At 40.2% G+C, this 23,806-nt stretch overlaps 2 protein-coding genes and 1 non-coding gene across 4 annotated transcripts in view; 2 read left to right on the top strand and 1 right to left on the bottom strand.

Annotated features, from left to right (window-relative positions):
- The window catches only part of LOC146687183 (contactin-associated protein-like 4), a 157,875-nt gene that overhangs the window by 49,338 nt on the left and 84,731 nt on the right, over window positions 1-23,806 (top strand). For both annotated transcript variants that reach the window (XM_085440006.1, XM_085440007.1), the window contains exons 3-5: window positions 6,718-6,911; window positions 12,997-13,144; window positions 16,889-17,095. In XM_085440006.1, the coding sequence (XP_085296132.1) occupies window positions 6,718-6,911; window positions 12,997-13,144; window positions 16,889-17,095 (549 nt within the window). The remainder of the gene's footprint in view (window positions 1-6,717; window positions 6,912-12,996; window positions 13,145-16,888; window positions 17,096-23,806) is intronic.
- LOC146687191 (uncharacterized) lies at window positions 1,273-3,227 on the top strand. Its single transcript, XM_085439664.1, has 2 exons — window positions 1,273-1,774; window positions 2,661-3,227. The coding sequence occupies exons 1-2, from the start codon at window positions 1,515-1,517 to the stop codon at window positions 2,929-2,931; spliced, it is 531 nt and encodes a 176-aa protein (XP_085295790.1). The 5' UTR covers window positions 1,273-1,514; the 3' UTR covers window positions 2,932-3,227.
- trnal-uaa (transfer RNA leucine (anticodon UAA)) lies at window positions 23,432-23,514 on the bottom strand. The gene has a single exon. It is a non-coding gene; the product is annotated as a tRNA-Leu (tRNA).

Below are 23,806 nucleotides of genomic sequence, written 5' to 3'. Positions count from 1 at the left end.
TTTTGAAGGAACCAGTGAGTAACAGTGCTGCCTATGGTCTGCATTCATTCTCAGATGATGGCACAAACTGTCTGCAGAGCTGACAAGTGGAAGCAGCAAGCTAAATCTAATGGGCCAAACTGATAACATATGACTTCAAGCCACCTGATATCACCTGGAAATGAGACAGTCAGTGTGATCCGTTGTTCTTTTGTTGTTTTAGGCCATGGTAAGATGCAAGTATTTGTCTAGGATACTCGATGAGCCTTTAGCTGGAATTTGTGATGTGTTTTGATATGCCAAAGCTTCTGTCACTGGTTCTTTCTGCTTTAATTCCTTTATTCATGATGCAGGTTGCTCTAAGCCATAATTGGCTAGGATACGGTGTTCGGTGACACAGCAGGTTTTTAAGGAAACATAATCACCAAATCTTACAAGTGGCCATCTGGAATGACACCGGTGTTCTGTAATCTGATCTTGATGGTCTAGATTTTGTCATAGGGTTGCAAGAGGAGGTCCTGCAGCTATTTAGCTTTGTGCATGATTTTGCCTTTTAGCCTGCCTGCACAGCAGCATTTTGAGAGAATAATTGGCTCCAAGCTGATAAAAGAAAATGAGAGATGGCTGCGAGCGTGTTTATGTTCTCTACGGCTTTCTGACACGCAGCATGGGCGTGTTAGCTTGTGAGCTCAGTGGGACTCTGGTCAGCAGCCTCCTTCTTCAGAATTCGTCCATCTGGTGTTTGAGCTCCACACGTGCAACCACACACACACACACACACACACACACACACACACACACACACACACACGAAATTGCCTCTCTTTTTCTGCTTCTAACACCTCTTTATTGTGCAGCAGCCCATTTAATCAACTCCAGTTTATCTGTCCAGGCAGACTTCTGTCAATAACTCCCACACTTCTGCATGCATTGTGAGCAGTGTGCATGTTTTCACTAATGTGTACACACACACACACACACACACACACACACACACACACACACACACACACACACACACAACTGGGGTTTACCACTTCAGAGGACATTATATTGACTTACATTGATTTCCAGGACCTCACTTTGGCTCAGTCTTAAAGGGGATCTGTTATGCTTTTCCATATTCTGTTCCAATGGTGTATTCTCATAATTACACATTATGAAAATTGATTATGTGCCCTGTTACTAAACCTTCACTTGTTCAGGACGGTTTCATGTCACACTATCAGTGTACTTTCTCTAATGCGAGGGTCGGGAATAAACTTCCTCCGAGGGGGGCTGGGTTCTCTCTTACGGTGTGTTCACACCGAACGCGATGGACGCGAATAAAACGCCCCAAACGCCCCTAATTTGACGCGTGTACATTCGCGTCTCAACGCGTGTCCAAGAAAAATCCATCGCGCGTCAAAATATGATATTTTGACGCGCGTGAACCGGAAATGTGGGAGGAATGTGGGAGGGAGTTGTGCCAGACCGGTATCTTTGCAAGATGGCAGCTATCGAGCTAGCGCTTGAAGAGAGAGTCTCCCTTCTCTATGTACTGTGGAGAGCAGAGCAGCAGCGTAAAAGACGTCCTCGCCGTACCTGGGTCCATCAGGTCCTCCAGAGGCATGAGCAGTTTGGTGAGTTTCACCACTTGCTCCAGGAGCTGCGCCTGGATGACGGCCGATTCCAGCGCTATCACCGTCGGCCAGTTTGAGGACCTGCTTTCCCTCGTCGGTCCCAGCATTGCCCGCCTAGACACCAACTACAGACGCTCAATCCCACCTGCAGAGCGCCTGTCCGTCTGCCTGAGGTTAGTAAAAGTGTTTAATACGGTAGTCCTTTATTGATATCTGTGCTAATATGCTAATCCATCCATTTATACACTGCTAACATGGATGTGCTATGCTAACAGTGAATGCTCTCGGTGTTTACTGATAGCAAACTGTGGTACAGAGACGACTCTTTATAATATTTCTAGTGATACTCAGAAGGTCTCATCAAGTCCCGATTTAATTCGATTTATGCTGTTATCAGTGTTTGCATGATAGCATGGCTGTGGTGTCACATCAATGTATGCGCTCGGTGTTTGCTGATATCAAACTGTAGCATTAGGACCACTGAGTTAACCTTTGTAGTGATACTCACTCCTTTTTATTTAGACCTGGTTTAATTCTGGGATAGTTGAATATTTGTATATAATCCCTGCAGCTGTCAGACTCTATAGCAGGCGTCACAGCCTTTATTAAAACAGAGTTAGATAAAACTGAACAGTTTGGTTCATCTCTAGTTACATGGTTCTATCTTGATAAGCTGTCTTATCACAGATAAATTTTTCAAAAATATTAATGATTTAAGCAAGGAAAGGGCTACATGTCAACACACAACTCTTTATTTCTATTAATGTCTCACTTCATTCCTACCTGATTGACATGTTTAGGAATTATGAGTGATTGGCTCACTGTAGTTGTGAAAGTTGCTACCAATCAAATTATGATATGTTAAAGTTAAAACAAAACACAACTGTTTTAGATATTATCTAATATACATTTTGTAATTATCCTTATAATTACAAAATGTTTTATGTAAGATTTAAGTTTTGTGATTTATATCTGACATCACAAAAGTATTTTGGAATTTGAATAATGTATTTTGTAACTGCAGTACACATAATACTGATTTTGAACAATTTTGTCCAGGTTCCTTGTCACCGGGGACTCCTTCAGGACCATCGCGTTCAGTTTCAGAGTCGGTGTGTCCACGGTGAGCCAGATCACCCCCAAGGCAGCGACGTCCATCTGGGACTGTCTAGTGGACGACTTCATGGCTGTGCCTTCACCTGGAGACTGGCGCTCCATCACAGAGGGATTCCAGGAGCGCTGGAACTTTCCTCTGTGCTGTGCAGCTCTGGATGGGAAGCACATCCAGACAAAGGCACCCCATATATCATATAGGAGACACACACATTGATATACACTAAATATTCATTTCATTTCTTTTTTGTGGTGCCCAAATTGATGCACCTGCTTGATTTTGTTTAAACAATTATTGCACACTTTCTGTAAATCCAGTAAACTTCTTTTCACTTCTCAAATATCACTGTGTGTGTCTCCTGTATGATATTTAACTGACATTTTTTATTGTAACAACCAACGATTTATACAGGAAAATAATGTCTATTAACAAGGTTGCCCAAACTTCTGCATCCCACTGTATCAGTATATTTTGTCATTAGTATAATATGAAATAAATTCTACATGTGTCAAGTTGTGTGCCAACATTTGCTGTGTAGTAGAACTGAGACATTAGTCATTATAAACATTTATTTGAAATAATATTAAAAGTCTCAAACAGAAAAACATTAAACATAAATATATAAAATATAAGTATTTACAGAGAGACAGGAATAAAAAGGACCAGCTGCTCTCCAGAGCAGGAACAAGGCTGAGGAGGAAATGCTCCATTGGAGACTGGTGTGGCCTCTTCAGGGACTCCAGGATGGCCAGCTCCACCGCCGATGGACCGTCCTGGGACCCGTCCCTCATCTGCCTCGGAGCCGTCCTCCTCTGTGGGCCTGTAAAACAGCACAAAACACAAAGAAATGAGAAGGCTGCTACTAGATTTTAATTTCAACATTGAAAAAAAAAAAAAAACAATAACAGGATATAATCAGATTGGTTGTAGATATTTAGTAAAGGTGATCACAAGGCAATCCCACCGACTAAAAAGGTATCAGTGCTTGCTGTACATATCTGTGGGTGCAGCAGCAGGAGCTCAGGGACTGGGGATGCTCTGCTGCAGAATCAGTTGGTTCTATCAATACAGTATTAAATGTTAACAGGTTGGATATAATAATCGTAGAGTAGACAGTGGTCCCTCATTTATTGCAGGGGTTCTCAGAATAACTAGCCCCTGGTCACAGTTCTCACAATTGATTCTCAAAGTGCAAACCTTTGTAGATTGCAAAACGTAAAAGTATTATTATGCCGCGGTTTGTCTTCATCTGCCCGCCACTTTCGTGCGCCTTTTTCCCTCACGGTGCAGGTGTCTATTTCTGAATGAGGGTCTTAGTTATGGGTGTTTTTGTGCTGTTTTTTCTATTGGACGCGATGGTTATCAAAACCAAACGTGATAAATTTGGCAAGCGCAGGAGACACGGCACGGAGCAGATTTGTCAATCAGGCTGCAGAATGCAATGCTGTACTGTGCAATAAAAAATCAGCGAAAAAGCAAAGCAGTGACGGATGAACAGCGGGACCACTGTGTGCTGTTTATTAATAAACAATAAAATATATTCCTAAATGATAACATGCATAAAAGCAGAACGGTATTTGTACGTCAGTGGGAAAATAGCGGTGGCTTGCTAGCTTTTGTGCGGCTTCCCCGGGTCAGTGAAAACTTTCAAAAGAGAAATGAATGAACTTACCAGGTTGCCCGATCTCTTCACATATCTTCCTCCAAGCTCGGTCCTTTTTATTCCTGTCTCGGTACTGAAAGCAGCTGGTGTTGTACAGCTCCGAGTTGTTTGCTACCGCATTGATTAGCCTTCCCCTCCATTGAAGTATGAAAGGCTTTGGCTGGATCTGCCCCTTTGACCTAGGTAACAGCCACGTCACCAGGCTCCTGATTGGTTGTCGCGGCGCGATTTGACGCTGGAGTTCAGATTTTTCCAACTCGAGCGGTAGACGCGAAACGCGCGTATGCACAAAATGCAACACAAAAACTCACGCGCGTGGTTTTATTCGCGAGTCAAACGCGCCAGACGCGCTACACTGACGCGCGTTTCACGCGTTTTGGCGTTTTCGCGACGCAAATCTGCTTCCGAATTTTCGCGGGACCCGCAATCGCGCGTCATCGCGCCTTTCCATTGACTTTACATGTAAACCTGACGCTCTATTCGCGTCCATCGCGTTCGGTGTGAACACACCGTTAGAGACAGGGTGAGGAGTTTGGTCATTTGGGAAGCACTTGGAGTACAGCTGATTCTCCTCAGCATTTAAAAGAGCCAGTTGAGGTGGTTCAGGTATCTGTCTCAGGATGCCTCCTAGGTGAGATAGTTTCAGGCATGTCTTAGAGAACAAGGCCCTGGAGCAGACCCAGGACACAATGAAGAGGTTATAGCTGTTAAGGTTCAAAATATTGGGGATGGAGACAAGAGAAAAAACCACAATAACAACACTGGTCCGGCCGGGTTGAGTCAAACGATGATTTAATGATCACACACGTGGGAGATGGACACTGATGCAGACAGCCTCAAAATCTCAAAATGGTGGAGCATTGCTCAAACTTTTATAGCCTCTGGTGCCTCCACCTTATCATAAAAAGCCTAAACATTCACATGCTCTCTCTCACACAGCGCCTAAGCTACGACCTTGGCTCCCTGTTTATCTGCTCCTGCTGAAATGGGGCAGAAAACTCCAGCACACTCTGTTCTCTTCTACTCAGACAAATTAGACAATAACCTTCTGCGAACAGTATTTCTTATAACTCAGCAATATAATGCATCATAAAACAATATCATTCATTCACAACAAGTCAGCAATTTAATGTAATGCAAATCAGTTTAACTAATGCATAATAACAAGCTCTTGGCTGGTTGGGAATACTTCTGTGACTTCCCAGATGAGTTGAGGAGGTGGCTAGGGAGAGGGAGGTCATAGATTGTCTGACTGCTGTGCCTGTAATGGATGGATGGCAATGAACCTATACCTGGACCTATAACACTCATTTCCAGTTCAGTTTTTTTTTACTGGATTCTACTGGAGTAGCTGTGCATGATTCATAGTTCAGAATGATCTCTATTCATATTATTCTGGGCCTTGGTGCAGCCCACAGTTCATCCTGTGTGAAGCAAAGCATTTTAGCTCTCTTTCTTCTCCCTTAAGCCAACTTTCTGGACTGGCTATGTAATAAGCACATAGGTGGGGCTACCTATCAGCTCAAGCGCCTGCGTGACCTCCTCTTCTCCTTGACCTTATACAGAGCTGTAGGTAGAGAAAAATGTTTTGAAATGGAGCATTTTGAGCAGTTTAACCTCTAAGCTTTTGGCTCATATGGACTGTTAGATTTACTGACCTCATTATTGGAAATTTAAATATGAACATTCACCACTGCAACAGGATATCTTTGCAGAATGAACTCCATTTAATCAAATAAGGAATATATTAAATTTAAAAGGATGAAGTGATCAGGTTTAGTGTCGCTGTCTTAAGCAGATCTTTTACGGATCTACAGTTTACACACAGACATTATCTGGAGATGGTTTTTTCATTGCTTTGAAATATTTAATGCTTTTAACGTAGGGTCTTTACCTTGAGGCAAGCCCCTTGAGGCAACTGTTGTTGTGTTTGACACTATATAAATAAAATTGAATTGAATTGAATTCTGCATCTTTTAATCTTACATGTGACCTATAAATATGCTTCTGTTCCAAAACTGTTCCAAAACTTTAAGGCCCTGTGCATCGTGACAAATTCAACTTTTTAAGTTCCTAAAGAGAGTTCTTAAAGTACGATTTATATTTGAGTATAGCTTCTGAATGGTTCTAATGATGCATACTGTGGTTCAATCAATTTTCATTATTCGGGTTTCATAACTGAAAAGTTGGATTTTTGGCTCACAATGAAAGGTCAAGCAATGCAATTCATTCTTTTCTCCTCACCAGAACTTATTTCATCTCATCCAATCTACATGGACATCTAATACATCACTTATCTATAAATGGTGTCTTTTTTTTATATTCACATCTGTCTGCAGGAGCTGGAGGCTGGTCTCCTCTCATCTCAGACAAGTATCAGTGGTTGGAGGTCGACTTAGGCGAGCGCACCAAGATCACAGCTGTTGCCACACAAGGCCGTTATGGCAGCTCGGATTGGCTGACGTCCTACCTGCTGATGTTCAGTGACACGGGACACAACTGGAAGCAGTACAGACAGGAGGACAGCATAGGGGTGAGTAGGGTTTGGCGATCTTCTCCATAGACAACAAACACACAAAATAAAGAAGTTTCATAGACCAGAGTGACAACAGACTAAAATACCCTCTTCCTATTTTTGTGATGCTGACTGGTGAATGTAGCTGCTCTCCTGCCAACAATCCTTTTCCCCAGGTTTCTCCTGTTTCCAGGAAAAATTCACAATGACTGTTGACTCCCTGAGCCTGGTTCTGCCAGAGGTTTCTTCCTGTCAAAAGGGAGTTTTTCCTTCCCACTGTTGCCAAAGTGCTTGCTCACAGGGGTCCTGATTTTTGGGGTTTTCTCTGTTTTTTCTGTATTGATGTAAGGTCTCTACCTTACAACATAAAGGACATTGCGGCGCTATTGAAAATCAAATTGAATTCAATGCTGTAATCCATAATCCATGCATCCATAAATTTTGTTAGTTTGTCTTTTACCCCAGTGCCAAATTGACAAAGAAGCACAGTCTACATACACAGTCCACACACTACACAATTTCAACTCACATTTCACTGCAACCTGGAAACAACAATCCTATTTCAGGACTTTGTAAGCAGCTAATCACTGCATCCGCATTAAAGTCAGATGCTGAATAAATGAGCTTGCTGTCTTTGCTGATTCTGTTGCCTCACTACCTGCAGTACAGACACAATAAGTGTTACACAATAAAATAAGTGAACCAAAAGAGAACTTTTTGGATGTGTGTGGCATTGAGTTGTTCAGTTTCCCCAACAATCACTCTTTCCAGCCACATTAAATGAGTCAAAAACTTAATAAGTCTAAGCTCCTACCCTGTATTGCACTGTGGTGTTTCCCCCCAGGGATCACTAAACAGGATGCATTTATTGTAAGTCATATGAAGTGATGTGTTGTCTTGTTGTGGCTTGATCTGTCCTGTACAGATAAACTCAGCCATTATGCATTTATCCTTTCATTTCTGATGTATGAGCCCAGGTTGGAATCTGCTGAGTCTGCAGACCTTCTGACACCACTGTTAGCTGCAGATCATGAGGAGAGAGGCAGTCAAATGGGGCAGTCAAAAATAGATAGATAGATGATAGATGGATAGATTTAAATAACAGTTCTTCTTGCTCTTGCTGTTCAAAGCACTTTATGTTTTGTTGCTTGTTGAAGCGCTTTGAAAAGTCAGAAAGACTAAAATAAATTATATATAAATACCACTCTACTTACATTGTACCCTTTAATATGATTCAAACTAAATGCAAATAAGATCCGACATTTAAGACTTATAGACATACCCCTTCTATCAGAAAATACAGATTTGTCTTATAAAGGCTAACCCCAGCTGTACACGATGAACCTTTGATTTTTAATCTCAAATCAAACATGTGATTATTGCATTTTAAGTGCAAGAAGGTTAAGGCCATTGTTTGTTTTTAAAGACAAAAAGCAGTGATTAAACACATTATTCTGCTCTTATCTGTCCAAAACAGCTTCACCTACAGCTAGTCATCTAAGAGAACAGAAAAGGGCATGTGTCACTCACAGACTCCGATGAACCCTTGGCCATTCGATCTTAAAAAAAGATGTAATGATCTAACAAATTAAGTCCATCCACAATGTCTGCTGATGTTGCATCATACACTTGATCGCTTGACACTTTTTGCTGTTGATTAGTGGAAGATGTGTGTGACCCAGGAGTATAGATGAGACTGAATGGAAAGAGCGTGTGTTTTAAAAAACAAAAACATTCTGTGCTCCTCATTAATTCATTTTTTATATACATTTCATTTTTAGGCCACGTGATAAAAAAGCCCTCACTCTTACACACTCAGTTAGGTGTTTCACTAAAGTACATCCTAAAGACAGAACCAGAGTACACAGACAGATAACAAATGTAAAGGAAAACCAGAACCACTTAAGTCCAGTAAGTCTTTCTACCATAGGAGGATTTTGCTCACGGGGCTTATTTCCACTTGTCTCCGTAAGGATCAGTGCAAATTAACCAAAAATGATCACGTTTGTGCTGCGATGAATGACTGTGTACTCATCACAGTACTGTTTGCACTGGGTGAAATAGACATGAAAGGATCAGTGAAGCTGTTCTGGAAATCCTGTGCAGGCCCAAAGCCTTAATCAGACACCTTCTGTAGAATTCTTCTGTAATTTGTTACCTTCCTGTGGATCATTTTATTACTTTTCCCCCACTGATCACAACTAACAACATGGCAGAAACATGGCAAAACATAGGCATGAAGTGATAAAGCCTCAGCTGGTCTCTGTAGGGCTGATTAATGAAAAAAATCAACAAGATGGGTCACAGACGCAGCGAGGCATCGCCTCCCGCCTCTTCGTAGACACAGCACTTCCCTTTGGCGTTTTCTCATTGCACAAGTGTCATGTTGGACTCTGTTGTATTTGTCCCACTGCAGTGGCGATACATGGTTTAGTATAATGGCACTAGAATACTAAGTAGTTTTGGTGTTGAAAGCAAACACAGTGATGAATCCTGTCAGCTCAGTGAGCCACTTCAAAATATGTACCTGCATGCTCCCTGTGACTTGGACACTAGCTCAAACAACAAACCTGCAAATTTTCCACTGTGTACATGGACACTGATCCAGGAAGAAAGCGCATTTGTTACAGAGCTGCAGAGAGGAGCTTTGATTAGAAGTCGAGCTGAGTTTTAATCCAACTAATCTCAGAACTGTGGATCTTTTCTGAGAAAGCAGAGGAAACTGCTCCTAACAGTTTAAAAACATCTTGATCTGAGGTGCTACACAAGTTCTCTACAAACCCAGTCACATTTCAAAGGATTTCGGAAATTTGTGAATTTGTCAGCCAGGCATAAAGACTCTTCCAGAAGAGAAAGTTAATGGCAGAGTTCCTGGATCATTTGCGACTTTTGCTTTAGTGGGCAGAAGACCAGGGAAGGGAATTTGTTGTTTTCCTCTTCCTCTCTGAGGATGACATCTTTTTTCTCTCTCTCTCTTTTTCCTCAGAAGCCCGTGGGTGCTTGGAAATACTGCAATCCATCTTTTCTTTATTGTCTCGTTCCTCTTTATCTGTTTGCTTTCTCTTGCCTGGAGGGCTGAAGATGAGGAAACAAGTCCTGCTCTTTTCACTTTTCCCTGTTTCTCAAATTCCCTTTATTACTTTATTTTGTTTTCTTATTTGCTGTCTTTACTGCTTGTCGCCCTCCTTCTTCTCGCCAGGTGATTCTCTTCCCCCTCTGTCATTTTCCACTGATACTCATCACTCTGGTGCATCCTTCCTGCTGTTTGCCTCAATGCTTTGAGCAGATGAAACACTCAGCCTCTCACTTTTTTGGACTGCAGCTTTCACTCAACTCCATACGAACAGAAACATTACTCTTACACTCCTAAACAATTCTGTATCGGATTTTTCTCAGCAGAACAGCATTGGCCCTGAATTCCAGCACTCTCTGATGAGGTCTCTGTCTTGAGGTTGCAGGTCTGGTTCACAAATTTTTCATCTTTGAGTCAGAATATTTATGCTCACATCCTGTCTGCAAACAACATGCTGTTATTTTAACAATCATCTATTGTTCTTTTAGTCTCTTCAAAGGAACATGTAGTATCAAAAACCTCCTAACATTAATGGAACATTCCTGTTAAGAAAAACCTGGTGCAATTGGATCACATGATACAAATAATACAATTTATTCCAAACTTCGCTGATGTTGCAGATTAACTGCTTTAGTCTTTTCTTTTCTTTTTTACCTTATAATAGCTTTCCACTTAAAATTTCAGCTGTTTTCAGCTTCTTAAACATAAGAATGCTTTAAGAGCTGAGTATATGTTTTCTTTTAAGAGAGCATCAGTATCATGTTATATGTGAGGATTTTCAGATGTTTCAAAAGACCAAGAGTTTAAAGTTTTCATCCTCTAAAGAACAAAGTGAACTAAATCATACATAAAAGTCTCAAAAATGAATTCTCAGATTTCACATTGAATGTTTTTTTTTCCTTTCAGTCAAACATAGAGTCTCTTTTCATCATATGATGTGATCCAATTCACTTTCTTTTGATTACAGAGGAATTAATAAGTTAATTAAGTGTCTAAGTTTTATTCAGTATTGGGAGAGCGAGTTAACCTGCGTGTCAACTTCAAGGGAGGCATGTAATTAGGGTAGATAGCCAGATGGAGGAGATGGAAAGAAATCCATCAGGCATTATGCCCAGAGTCTGAGAGAGACCGACAAACCAATTCGCTGCTAACACTCCACATTTTATGGAAGGATTTTAGCATAAAGTAGGTTAATGAATATAATTTCCTCAAAGGAAAAGTTTCCAAATCTGAAAAGATACAAACTGCTGTTAAACTTCCCCCTCACCTCTGCTTCCTGCCTCATCTGCCCATCAGAAACAGCTTTTTCTATACAGCATGGTGTGTCTCCAATTCCTAATGGAAATGTGCTGTGTCCTTAACATGGTCATTATATAAGCTGCCAGTGTGATCAGCTTTATTTTATACATTTAAGTACAACACAGATGGCATATCTCTGCCTTTCATTTTACCCAATTAAAAGCGCTGTGTGTCTACATAGGTGGTAAGCCAAGTGAGAACTAGATAAAACAGCCTAGACTGGATGACCTTGAGATTAAATCAAATAAAAAAGCTACAAATAATCATAAATTTGTGTTTTTAGAAATACAGAAAAAGCGCTGACCCTCCATCTCAGAAGCTGAATCACTACTATTGATCGTCCTGCTTTTACAGCCCATTGATTAAAGATTGAAATAGTCCACAGTCAGACACAAAACTCTTATTTGTTTCAACAAAAAGGTGGAATAGCGTTGTGATTAAAGGAGTATCAGAGCAAGGAAAGAATATTGTGAATATTGCATCAGTAATTGCACTACATGTGGATGTATTTGACCCTGTACACAGTAAATGTCCCCTTTTAATGATGCTAATGGGACGGTTGATCTTGTTGAGTGGACAGCTGCTAAATGATTTTCAGTTATTTCGGTGCTTCCTTAACACTTACCGATTTATCGTCAATTAAAAATGTTACTTTACTGCTTTTATATTTTTGCTTTCGATGCTTTGGTGAATGTGGGAAAATTTTGACATGATAAACATTACAGCTTGCTACATATATCATATCATATCTTACTCTTTAATATCAAGATGATTGCAGTCATAGGCTACTCTTGTGGCTTAGTCCCTGGGGGAGATTTTCCAATATGTCAGGACTTTAGGTGGAGCCACAAGACACCCAATCAAAGACCTCCTCTTCCCCCAGCCATTCATTCTTCAACAATGCAAAAAAAAATTAACAGAAAGCAAACAACAAAAAGATACGCCGACAGTAGTCTTGGTTGATATATTATTATATTATTGGGAATGTGGATTATACAGTGTGAATTATATGCCCTCAAAGCTTCCTCAAACACGATTGGTCAAGAAAGCTCGGACTGCAAGCACATTACAATCCATTTTCTTCCGCTTATCCGGGGCAGCAGCCCAAGCAGAGAAGCCCAGACCTCCCTCTCCCCAGCCACCACCTCAACTGGCTCCTTTCGATGTGGAGGAGCAGCGGCTCTACTCTGAGCCCCTCCCGAATCGCCGAACTTCTCACCCTATCTCTAAGGGAGAGGCCAGCCACCCTTCGGAAGAAGCCCATTTCCACCGCTTGTATTCAGGATCTCGTTCTTTCGGTCACTACCCACAGCTTGTGATCTTAGGTGAGGGTAGGGGCGTAGATCGACTGGTAAATTGAGAGCTTCGCTTTTACACTCAGCTCTCTCTTCACCACAACAGATCGGTACAGCGTCGGGCAGCCTTGGCGGAGCCCATCACCCACCAGGAACGAGTCCGACTTATTGCCGGCTATGCAGGCCAAGCTCTTGCAACTGCTGTATAAGGACAGAATGGCCCATAGCAATGGGCCAGACACCCCATACTCCAGGAGCACCCCCTACAGGACCCCCCGAGGGACATGGTCGAATACCTTCTCAAAGTCCACAAAACACATGTAGACTGGTTGGGCAACCTACAAACAGGAAACCAAAAAACTTGAATTTCCAGTGCAAATATTTATATATGTAAATATTTACATGTCATTTTTTTTCTCTGCTTGTATGTTTTTAGTCATTTCCAGGTAACAGCAATGCAGACAATGTGGTTCAATACAAGCTGCAGCAACCAGCGATTGCACGTTTTCTCCGCCTCATTCCTCTGGACTGGAATCCCAGCGGACGGATCGGACTGCGACTGGAAACCTACGGATGTCCTTACAGTAAGTTCTGTCTTCTTTATCCCGACTGGATCACCTGAATTTTATTCAGTCTTTTCTTGAGAAATGTATACATTTCATGATTTTGTTATTGGGCTGCTTTTCTTTCACTGAAAGCCTTTTGTTAAGAGTTAAGAGCTGCTTTTATACATGCTGGCCCCAGCAGCCGTAGCATCAGTACAATGAACTAAACAAATACGACATTGGTTTTGCACATAAGCATTGCTGTCAGATTTATTCACATTCAGTTACATAACATATGTGAGTTGTTGTTTTTTTTCCATATAAAATATGAATCCTCTTGACTCAGCATGACTTTAAACACATTAGACTATATTTTCAATGAATGGAACTCCTCTTCATCCTGGTCTTTATTCCCTTTACAGCTAAGGTGTACAGTCAGACGTACAGGCTTTGCTCATTTTCTTAAACGAGCAGGTGTTTGTAGTCTTTTGTCTTCTCAGCGTTCATTTGCTGCTCTGCCCTGATTTCTGTGCTCTAATCAAAACACGACATACTCATGAATATCAAAAGCAACTCCATATATTTACATATACATGCTAGAATATACTTAGCAAACAATAACTATTCATGTGCAAACACGGTTTCCTGGGATTTCCTCCACAGCCGTCTCTGTGTATTATTTCAAGTTTCCGCCTATATTTCGCCGGCTGTACTCTGAGTGGAATATTAAAATAGAAGTATAAAAATAAAAGGACATCAGCTCGTTTGCTTTGAATATACTAAAAAGGAAAAAGCAATTTCACAAATACGACTTGGTTTCAAAAGATGTCTTTTGAAAGTGTTCTACTTTTTCCATTTATTTCTAATTCATACTGAATGTCACTCTTAGAAGAAGACACATAGTCTTCTTTTCTTATAAGACTCTTTGTTCTTCTAATAAAAACAACCCGGCAGTGTGAAACTGTACCAACAGTGTCCTCAGGTTTTCTTTAGTTTGTTCTTGGTGATCGCCACTTTTACGTGACATCTGTATTGTCTTTATAGTCTTACATCTTGTACTTGCATCTTCATCACATGTAATCTGCCAAGTATAAAGATGATTTATGCTAAAACCATTGTATATATCCTTATTTAACTGTATTTACTGTTGTCTGCGTGAGAAGAAGATGGATTTGGAGAAACATTAAAACATGGATTTTGATGAATAGCCTATAGTCGTTTGGAAATATTCAAAAGTTACTTACGGATATATTTGTGTGCTATATTTATCAGCGGGTGTCACAGTTGTCAGAGAAGATTCCTGGTGTTCCTGCAGAAAACTAATGCAGCATTCACGGCAGAATCCTCCCCGGAAAAACAAATGTAATACATCGCAGGGAGCTGCGATATAGCTGCTGGTGACAAACGGTTTGCCACAGTGTGAGAAATGCACTGAATGTAAATGCTCGGTGGATATTAGTCTTTTTAAGGAAACACAAAATAATGTGTTTTGTAGTTAACATTATAAGAATGGATGGAGAACATTTTCCCTGGCCTACATGAGAGTTTAAACTTCTTAAAATCCATGCAAACCTGAACAAAAAAAAAACCTATTCATGATTAAAAAGTTAATTAGTGGAATTAGCCACACACCAGAGCTTTTTGGTTTCTGGAAGTGCTGGAAGTGTGATGATCTGTATTATTTGCTAATAGTGTAAAACACTGTAAGAAGGCAGAATAATGGAGTATAAATGAGGAGTATTTTCACTACATCTTCAGCAAAAGAGCATTTTTCTGTGAAAGGAAGATTTCTTTTTGCACTACCTCACTGTGCAATACCTTTTGTGCAATACTTTTGTAAATAGTCAACGGTGCAATAGACTCAATACTTGAAATGTGCAATTCACTTGTATTTTTATTTTTATTCCTATTTATTCTATTTATCCCCTTCGTATATTTTATTTATATTGTCTCTGTATTTATATATGTGTGTGTGTGTATAACTCTGTAACTTCTGTCGGTGCTGTGCTTTTTTGGAAATCGAATTTCCCAGAGGAATCCACCCGAGGGATTAATAAAGTTCTATCTTATCTTATCTCTTATCTTATCTTAGCGTCAAAAGTCTGTAAATGACAGTAGGTGGTTAAGCTGGTCCTGAAAGATACCAGCATCTGCTGGATGGATTTAAAGTTTATACAGTGAGTCATGGAGTAAAGATTATTTTCTTGGCACCACGAGGATGACTTTTGGAGTTAAATTATTACCACCCATGGGATAGTTTGTCTTAAATGTAGACACAGACAATTGTGCTGTCTGCAGCTTGCAATACAGAGGTGTCAAATGTTTAAGTTATTAAAGCGCAAGTTAATCTTAAGTGTGCAGGAGCACTATAAAAATACCTCCAGATCTATAGAACAACAAGTCCAGTTTGATTTTAGGAAGGCTAAACATCGATTATGATTCAGATCTCTGACTCAAATGACATTAAGAATTGGACAACCAGTCCCTTGACGTCCTCTATTCTTAACAACCTGTAACCCAATGCTTCCTACAGAAGCAAACAGTGGGAAATACAAACATTCTTCCCCATCTTCTCTGCAGTATTCCTGAAACCATCCCATGGGCCAGACTAGTCCATTTTGTAGGCCTTCTTGCTGATAACCACATGTCTTTGAAGTATGATATTCATACCAGTCTAAATTGCTCTCTGCTAATTAACTGATGCTAGAAAGCAACAGCATAGCTACAGGGACTTGTCTCCTCTATTTATGTATTTTTTATTAATTTCTTCCCATTGTCATATGTGTGTGTTTCTATGATTATATTTACTGCAATCAATCAAATATATGTGTGTAAAACTATGTCCAGTTAATTACTGCACTCACTATGTCCAGTGCTATTTCAGTACGCAGGTAGTGAGTCAAAAATAATCAACAATATGTTCTGGGGATAATTACAGGGATATGGCTGATTGTAATTACATAATACGTAATATTGTAGAACAAAATGTAATCTGGGACTTAATTAGAATGGCTTGATAGTCCACAGAGTCGACTTCAAGTAATGTTTTTTAGCTTTCAGACGCAGAGGATGACTCGGTGCTTCTGAGCCCAAGCCTACTGCTCTGCAATCAGCAGGAAATACACTGTACAATGCAATAAGAGCATTACTGCAAGCAAAGTGGTTGGCTGATTGTAAGCCTTAGGAAGCCAAAGAGTTGCCAAGTCCATTAAGAAACATTCAGTCGGAGAAATTAGTTGTACAACTGAAAAGGCTTTTGATGCTGTACTCAGCCGCAGCTCTCTTTAAACAGTTCAGTATTTGCAGTTCATTCTTTACCACCTACACCGTTTTCCTCACATGACCTCAGCCCAAATCCCCAGCGAGCAGCACGCAGTAACTGAGAGACTTCTTGATGAAAAGTGTTAAGCAGAATACAGATTCAGTCCTTGCTGCAAGGTTTTCCCTCGCTGTTTAACAAATTGTCTGCTACAACCACAGAATTACAGGTACAAGTAGATGAGTAACAAGTGTGAGTAACTGTGAGTTTATGCAGGGTAGCATAAGCATTATTTAAGAACCTTGAATTAGAATATTACATGGTATTAATAGCAATTCTGACACCCAGTTATTAGTCGGAGCTTTGAACAATCTGATGTTGTAGGAAAATTGCACAAACACAAGGACTGTTGTCTGTTTCAGGGTTATATGATATGAACTGTTAAGCTTTTGCTTAAGATTCTGGTTTCAATGTTTTGCTCTCGTTTCTTTTATCATGAAATCTATTTTGTTTTTGATTTTTAGCCTCTGATGTGGTGAGCCTAAACGGTGGCAGCAGCAGCCTGGTGTACAGGCTGAGTCCCGGGCCGTGGCAGACATCCAAAGAGGTTGTCTCTCTGAAGTTTAAAACCCTGAGGAATTCTGGGATACTGCTGCATGCAGAGGGGCAGCAAGGCGTCAGCCTCAGCCTGGAGTTAGAGAGAGGAAAGCTACAGCTGCTGCTCAGACAAGGTACAACACAACACAAACATAATGGTAGCCATTTATGGAAGCAGACTTTTCCTCATACATACTGGAGTAGAAGTAATGGTATTTAAGAGAAAAACGTGGGACAGATTTATTAAAAACCTCTTTTAAAAAAATGTATTTAAAGAAATAGACACAAAAAAGATACGTTATTGGCCAAAACTATAACCTGATATAAATTTGTCTGATCTCCTAGTCGGGGTCATAATCTGGTACATGTCCAGTGCTACTGCCTTTTTTAGATCACACAGTGGAACTTCCCCTGCACACGTGCCCCTTCACTGCATGCTTTCTTCCTCGTTGTGTGAAAACAGTGACTCTTCAGCTTGATTTTGGTAAGGAGGACACCATCACAGGGAGGATATACTGGAAGGTCGCGAGTCAAGACTGTGTCAGTTTCACCAAACGACTCCTGTATTTTTAGACACCCCAGGACACTACAGTAAACTGTGTTGACTGTCTAATGCTGTGGGTTAATTTGCGATGTGACTGTCCCATTCCTGTCCTTCTGTGCCTCCTTTGGGCTTCAAAGCTTTGCACTCTCCTGAAAACTGTTGTACTATTGCCAGTCTGTCTGGTCAGATTGAAAGTTGATGTTTTTCTGTGTGCTGAAATCAAAAGCACACACATAATACATGTAATGGCACTGTCACACTAGAGTGGTGGTGATCTGGTGATTGCACTGAATTTCTGTTACATTAAGCGACCCATTGCAAATAGTTGCAGTGACCAACTGGTGTCCCGGTGGTTGAGCATGCAACATCCTCAGCTTCTGGACAACCACTTTTAATTGTAAGGTGCTTGCAGAGGTCAGCTGGTTGGAGGGAACCTATATGTTTGGTATTTTTTTAATGGTAGATTGCCAGATTTTTTTTAACTGCACCCTATGCACAAAAAAGCAGCATAGCATTAGCTCTGGCTCTTAACTCAAATTTCCCTGCAGTCCCCGAAGATCAGCTGGTCTCAATGGAAGCTAAAATCATCTGATGGCTCATCATTCTTTGCATCATATTGTCAAGCTATTTGTGGAGCTCCCAGCTGCTACATAACCACTGATCTTATTTTCTTTCTGTGTGATACCTTTAAAGGTTATCTGTTATCAGTAATGCTTGTTGTTGCTCTGACTTTCCATTTATGAACAAATATTTGAAGTATAAAGAATGGCAACATGTAAAAATGCAATGTAGTTCTTGATATTTGACATAAGTATACATTTTAGTCTAAGAGGCTTTTTGAGTGTCCATATGTAAGATTTTTTTAATCAAACTGATAATCAAGCAGTAACTACGTCAGGTTTTTTTTAATCCTTTCAGCGGTTTGTACACAAATAGACAAAAGAAAGGCATCTTAGCACTCAGACATGCTACTGCAGTTGGTAAGAGCATTTTTAGCACACCGATTTTGCAGTTAAGCACATTTCCTCTGAGAAGAAACATGCTATTTCTGTTTTTATTTTCTGGTTCTGGTATTCTATGTTATTTTAGCACACAGAGGTTTTTTGTCACTTCAGGGTTGTATTGGTAAAAAACATCTGTATAAGTTTGAGGACAGCTCAAACTCTAAAATAACTTTAGATTGTTTTTGGTTTGAGATGGTCGTTACACACACTGCCATCTGATTGGTTTAGTCTTGGCTGCTGCTGCATCTCTGTCTAGTTACAGCTGTGATGGATGGTACCCATTCACTGTAGCATGTGTTGGGGCTGGACTCTGTAAGCCTTGATGCATGGCTTACAGTCTGTGTGTGTGTGTGTGTGTGTGTGTGTGTGTGTGAATAGGGTTAAACCAGAGGCTGTCAGACTGCCATCGTTAACATATGGCTTGCCAGTCATCAGGATTCCCATCAGGTCTTTTCATCCATCTATCTTTCCATCTTTTTGCCCTCTCACCATTTCATGTCTACTAAAAGTGATTCCTCCATCGCCTCCTATTTGCTTTCATCTTCCCTTTTATCCACCCCCTGACTTCTATTTCTCACAAATGCTCTTCATCTCTGCATCTTTATCTCCCATCCCTCCCTCATGTATCCGTCATCTGTTCTACCTTTCATCCATCTGTCAGAGACATCGCTGTGTCTCTTCTCTGAGACTGTAAAACTTGTTTTGCACATCCTTAAAGAAAGTAACATCTTAAAGAAAGGTTACGACTTCTTAAACAACATTCGCTATGTCCCCTCCAGCACTCAACGCAGGCAGCAAAGAAACCCTACCGCCTCAAAAAATGACCTAGACTTTTTCAAAATGTCATTGTAGGAAGTTGATCACCTTGAAGAGCTTTCTGAAGGTGGGCTGTCACCTTCAAGAAACTTAAATCAATTATAACGAGAGCGCTCTAACTTAATCAGATTAGGCATCATTTCTCTAGTATGCTTCCATATGGGATATACACTGTGTACAGGGGTCCCTCGCTATAACGCGGTTCACCTTTCGCGGTCTCGCTGTTTCGCTGATTTTTTTGGTGCAATTTTGCATGCTTTTTTTTTTTTAACAGCGCATTGTGTTCGGCGTCCTGATTGGCTGTAGACCATTGTCAATCAATCTTGTGTCGTGTCTCCTGTGCAGTACAGAATGCATTCAGTTTGTCAAATTTATCTTAATCTTCGATCGCCAGCAGTGTGACTCTGAAGTGCTGTACTGTATGTTTGTAAGATTTCTCACATAAACACAAAAATGTCGATGAAACGTTTTGCACCATTGGTCCCTTTGGTTTTATTTTATAACAATGGACTTATTTTTCTACGAAGGTTTGAACTTTTGCAGTGTTTAAACCATAGAGAAAAGTGTGAACATGTTCAAGCCTGTCGGAGAAAAGTGTATAAAGGGTGTAGTGACGGGTTTTACAGCCATAAAACATCCATAATAATTGTAAACAATAAAGTTGGCTACTTCGCGGATTTTTAGAACGTAACTCCCGCGATAAATGAGGATAAACAAGGGACCCCTGTACTTGTTCAGTAACCCATCAGGGTGGTTTGATCTCAATTATAGACTTAAAAGAAATGACATTAAAATAAATGACTGCAGTTAATTATACATTTTGTTAAAGTTTTGCTGTTATGTTGGCTCTGACTTCACCATATAGCATGTAATAGAAAACATACAAAAATGTATGGTAAGTGTACTGCTGTTAGCTAGGTATCATTGGCATTGCCATCGATGCTGAGGACATATCATCCTCCTATTGGCTGAAAATGTAATGTTTGCCCCCCTTTCATTTTGCTATTTAGCCAAGCTGGCCATTCACCTTCCAGTTTTTGCCTCCCCTTTTTGAACCAGGGGTGTGAGCGACTAGTTGACTAGGTTTTTAAATACTGCCACCCTTGCTATACATACTTGGTGGAGCAATTATTCTAATTGTATTATTTTACACTGCCAGTTAACTGTCACTTCTGAGATGTTATGCAGATGTTACACAGACTTTTAGCCCGAGCAGATGACACCAGCCTTCTCTGCCTTGTTGCCTCAGAATAAGCTGGCAGATTACCGCTCGCCCAGAGCAATGCAGAACTACATCTAGCACAGCGGGTGGATGTTAATTTGCAGGGAAAGAAGGCAGCTGGCACAACCACTGCTAATGTTAGCAACACTCAGCATCTGACACTGAGCGTGTACAGTGTTATGCATGGCGTCACACTTTTCAGCTGCATTTTGATTATTGTCCATGTTTAACCTCATCCATTAGATGTACTACAACTAGTAAATTAGTCATAAGAAACATCCCTAGTGTGAACAAACACACGTACTCAACATAGCAACATCCCAAGTCCTTTGAAATAATAGCAACAGAGCTTTCATTGTGGTTTCTCTTTCTGTTCCTCTCCACCCTGTTTCTCAGCAAGACTTTTTCTGATTTAATTAGTGTTGTTTTTCTGAGTTTCTCTGCCCACATCTCAGTGTTTTATTTATTTATTTATTTTTAATCAGAAGAGACACTTTGGCTGTTTTTAGTTGTACTTTAATTTTCATTCTCCTGTCTTGCCTTCTTGACACACACAAAGACCTTTTTGATATTCTCTCCAACCATCTTTTCTGTTTTCCTTCATTGTTATGTATCTCTGTCTTTTGGATATGCCAGAGCAATTCTTTTCCTCTTATGTTATTTCAAAAGCTTCCGTAAACCATTTTTCAGTCCTTCATCTTTCTGCCTCATATTTTCTACATTTTTCTCCCTCTCTCTCTTTTTCACTTTTCTGCACAAAGTTTTTAGGTTACGAATTGTGCAATTCGGGTCATCTGCTTTGTGCACTTTTGTACTAACACTAACACATCCAGGTCTGACCCTCCTGGAGCAGATGCTGTCCACATTATGAGGCAACACTGAGTAACAACCCTGCACAAACAGCAGGTCTGTCCTGATGACTGAGGAACCAAAATACAAATTAAAAACTAGGTGGTAGATGAATTACTTTTTAGCAGATGCTAGTACCTTCAGCAGTTCAGGACTTTAAATAATGTGATTAATTCCTGCCCCTGTCACTCTCCTTTTACTTATTAACCAATTATAATTTTCTGCATGAGAGAAATTAAAAAAATCACCTCTCCTGTCACTCGTTGCCAATTTGTCGACCATCTCTTTTTAGATAATTGCATTCTTGATGGAATCTGTGTGATTGCAGCAGGTATGTGTAGTGAATATATAAGGACTAGAAGTTTAAATACATAGCTGACTGTATGGAAAGCCCCAGCACATAAAGAAGCCTTGTTACTTGCTTCCTAGATATGAAAGTAGTAACCAGGTCATTAGTCACAGTCACCTACTTGGCTGCACTGCAGGGTGTAATTACTGGCCAATCTTATTTTGTGACACTGCAATGGCAGCTAAACATGTTATGAAATCTCACAGCAAATATCACACTACCCCACAAAAGAAATTCCAATAAAAGTTTACTTTACAGCAGGTCGTTTTAAGTTCATTCAACTTATAAACCCAGGGGCCTTTATAAATTTGGGTTAACTGAATATACATTTGAAGAGAATTAATTTTGAAGTTAGCTTTTAAGAGGACCTTTTATGCTCATTTCCATCTCCTTTTTTTAAATTCTTGGACTAGTTTTCATTATTTCATATATCATTTCATTTCAAAACATATTTGAAATGTTTATGTTATGCTGGGCTTTGGTTCAACCTCTCAGTTCATTTACTCTCTGAAACAAGCTGTTCTTGCTCCCTTCTCGATGCCTTTAAGACAGCTTTCTTGAAATTTCCTGCACCTTGCAATAGAGACTGTTTTAGTCGTTTTGAATATCAGGTGGATGGGGCCTGTGTGGTCACAGTCAGAGCAACGTGCCACCATATTACAGATATCAGCACCATTTGCATCATAGAGAGCCAAGAGTAGAAAAACTGTCTGAAAGCAAGAACTGAGAGCAGCGTGAAGCCTACATTTGCGATTGCTGCACATATTTCGCCTTTATTATTTTGAATCTTTGGCCTTCTTTGGTCTTGTTGATTTGTCCAGGGTATAACCTGCCTCTCACCCTATGGTAGCGAGAATAGGCTCCAATGCTCCTGCAACCCCGATAAGTGGAAGAGAATGGATGGATGGATGACCTTGTTTGATGTGACTATCAATGATTGTAACAGTATAACAGAAAATATTGTAGAGGTTGAAAGGTCCACTTTAAGATACTAAGATTAATCAACAGTCACAGACTTATTACAGCCAGATTTGTTTTTCTTTCAATTTTCCTCAATTTTATGCATATTTAATATGCAAAACCTACAGCTGCAGCTATCAAAGCGATTTTGTACCAAAGTCAGTGCAAAGACAACAATCTGAGGCTTCACTGGTGAGTTTTTTGAATTATAAGTACTGAGGTAATGCAGTGAGGTAGAGACTGAAAACATAGAGCAATGAATCTCCTCTTCACAGTAAAAAAAGAAAAAAAGAAAGTTTTAATTCTCAAGCAGTCTGGGCTGGGAAGTCAGACATGTTTGTGTCTTTAAGTGCTTGTTTTAATGACTAGAATGAAATCTCAAAATTTACATTTAAGCATCCTGTAATTGTCTGATTTTTCCCAGCTGTCGGCCAGATGGCCTTTCTAAATGTCGACTAGAAAAGCTTTCTGGACCTTGTTGCAAGGTCGCAAGGTTTCTATAACTTAATTGTTGTTCAGCAAATTTAACAATGCTAACAGCTAAGGAGCTTGGAAAGAAAAGCGACTAGACTTCTTTGAGTTTCTTGAAGATGTTTCACCTCTCATCCAAGAAGCTTCTTCATTTCTAAGACCAAATGATGGAGATTCCCTAGTGGGAGTTGTATATTAAAGGGTTCATTGGCCCACTATTGATCATCACATGAGCCAAGGTGTGGAAAAGGTGTGTACCAGGAGTGGGGTTTGAACCCACGAGAGCATTTGCTCATTGGAACTTAAGTCCAACGCCTTAACCACTCGGCCATCCTGGTACTTGCGCAAAAGGAAAAAAAGGGATTTATACTGCAGTTTGGTAAATTAATACAAACTTTCAATGAGCTGTCTTGACTAAAACTCATCTTCACTGATTTGATGAAAGCCCAACTAAGATAACTATGTTTTAAAAGCTTTCTTTACATGTATGTGTTCCTTTTCTTTCCCTTCTACCTCTGAGGAAATGTTTTCTGCCCAGTGTTGCAGGGTCCTGATTACTCCAAGTTTGTGTTCCAGCGCGTCCAAGTCCAAGAGTAGGTACTGGTCTGTGTGTGTGGGCTTCCAGTAAAC

This window comes from Copadichromis virginalis, linkage group LG18 (assembly GCF_057382275.1).
Source record: "Copadichromis virginalis isolate Kocher_CV1m ecotype Utaka linkage group LG18, C_Virginalis_male_GT1.1, whole genome shotgun sequence".
Lineage (NCBI taxonomy): Eukaryota > Metazoa > Chordata > Actinopteri > Cichliformes > Cichlidae > Copadichromis > Copadichromis virginalis.
Note: the sequence above shows the minus strand (reverse complement) of the source record. Positions and strands in the feature narration are given on the sequence as shown.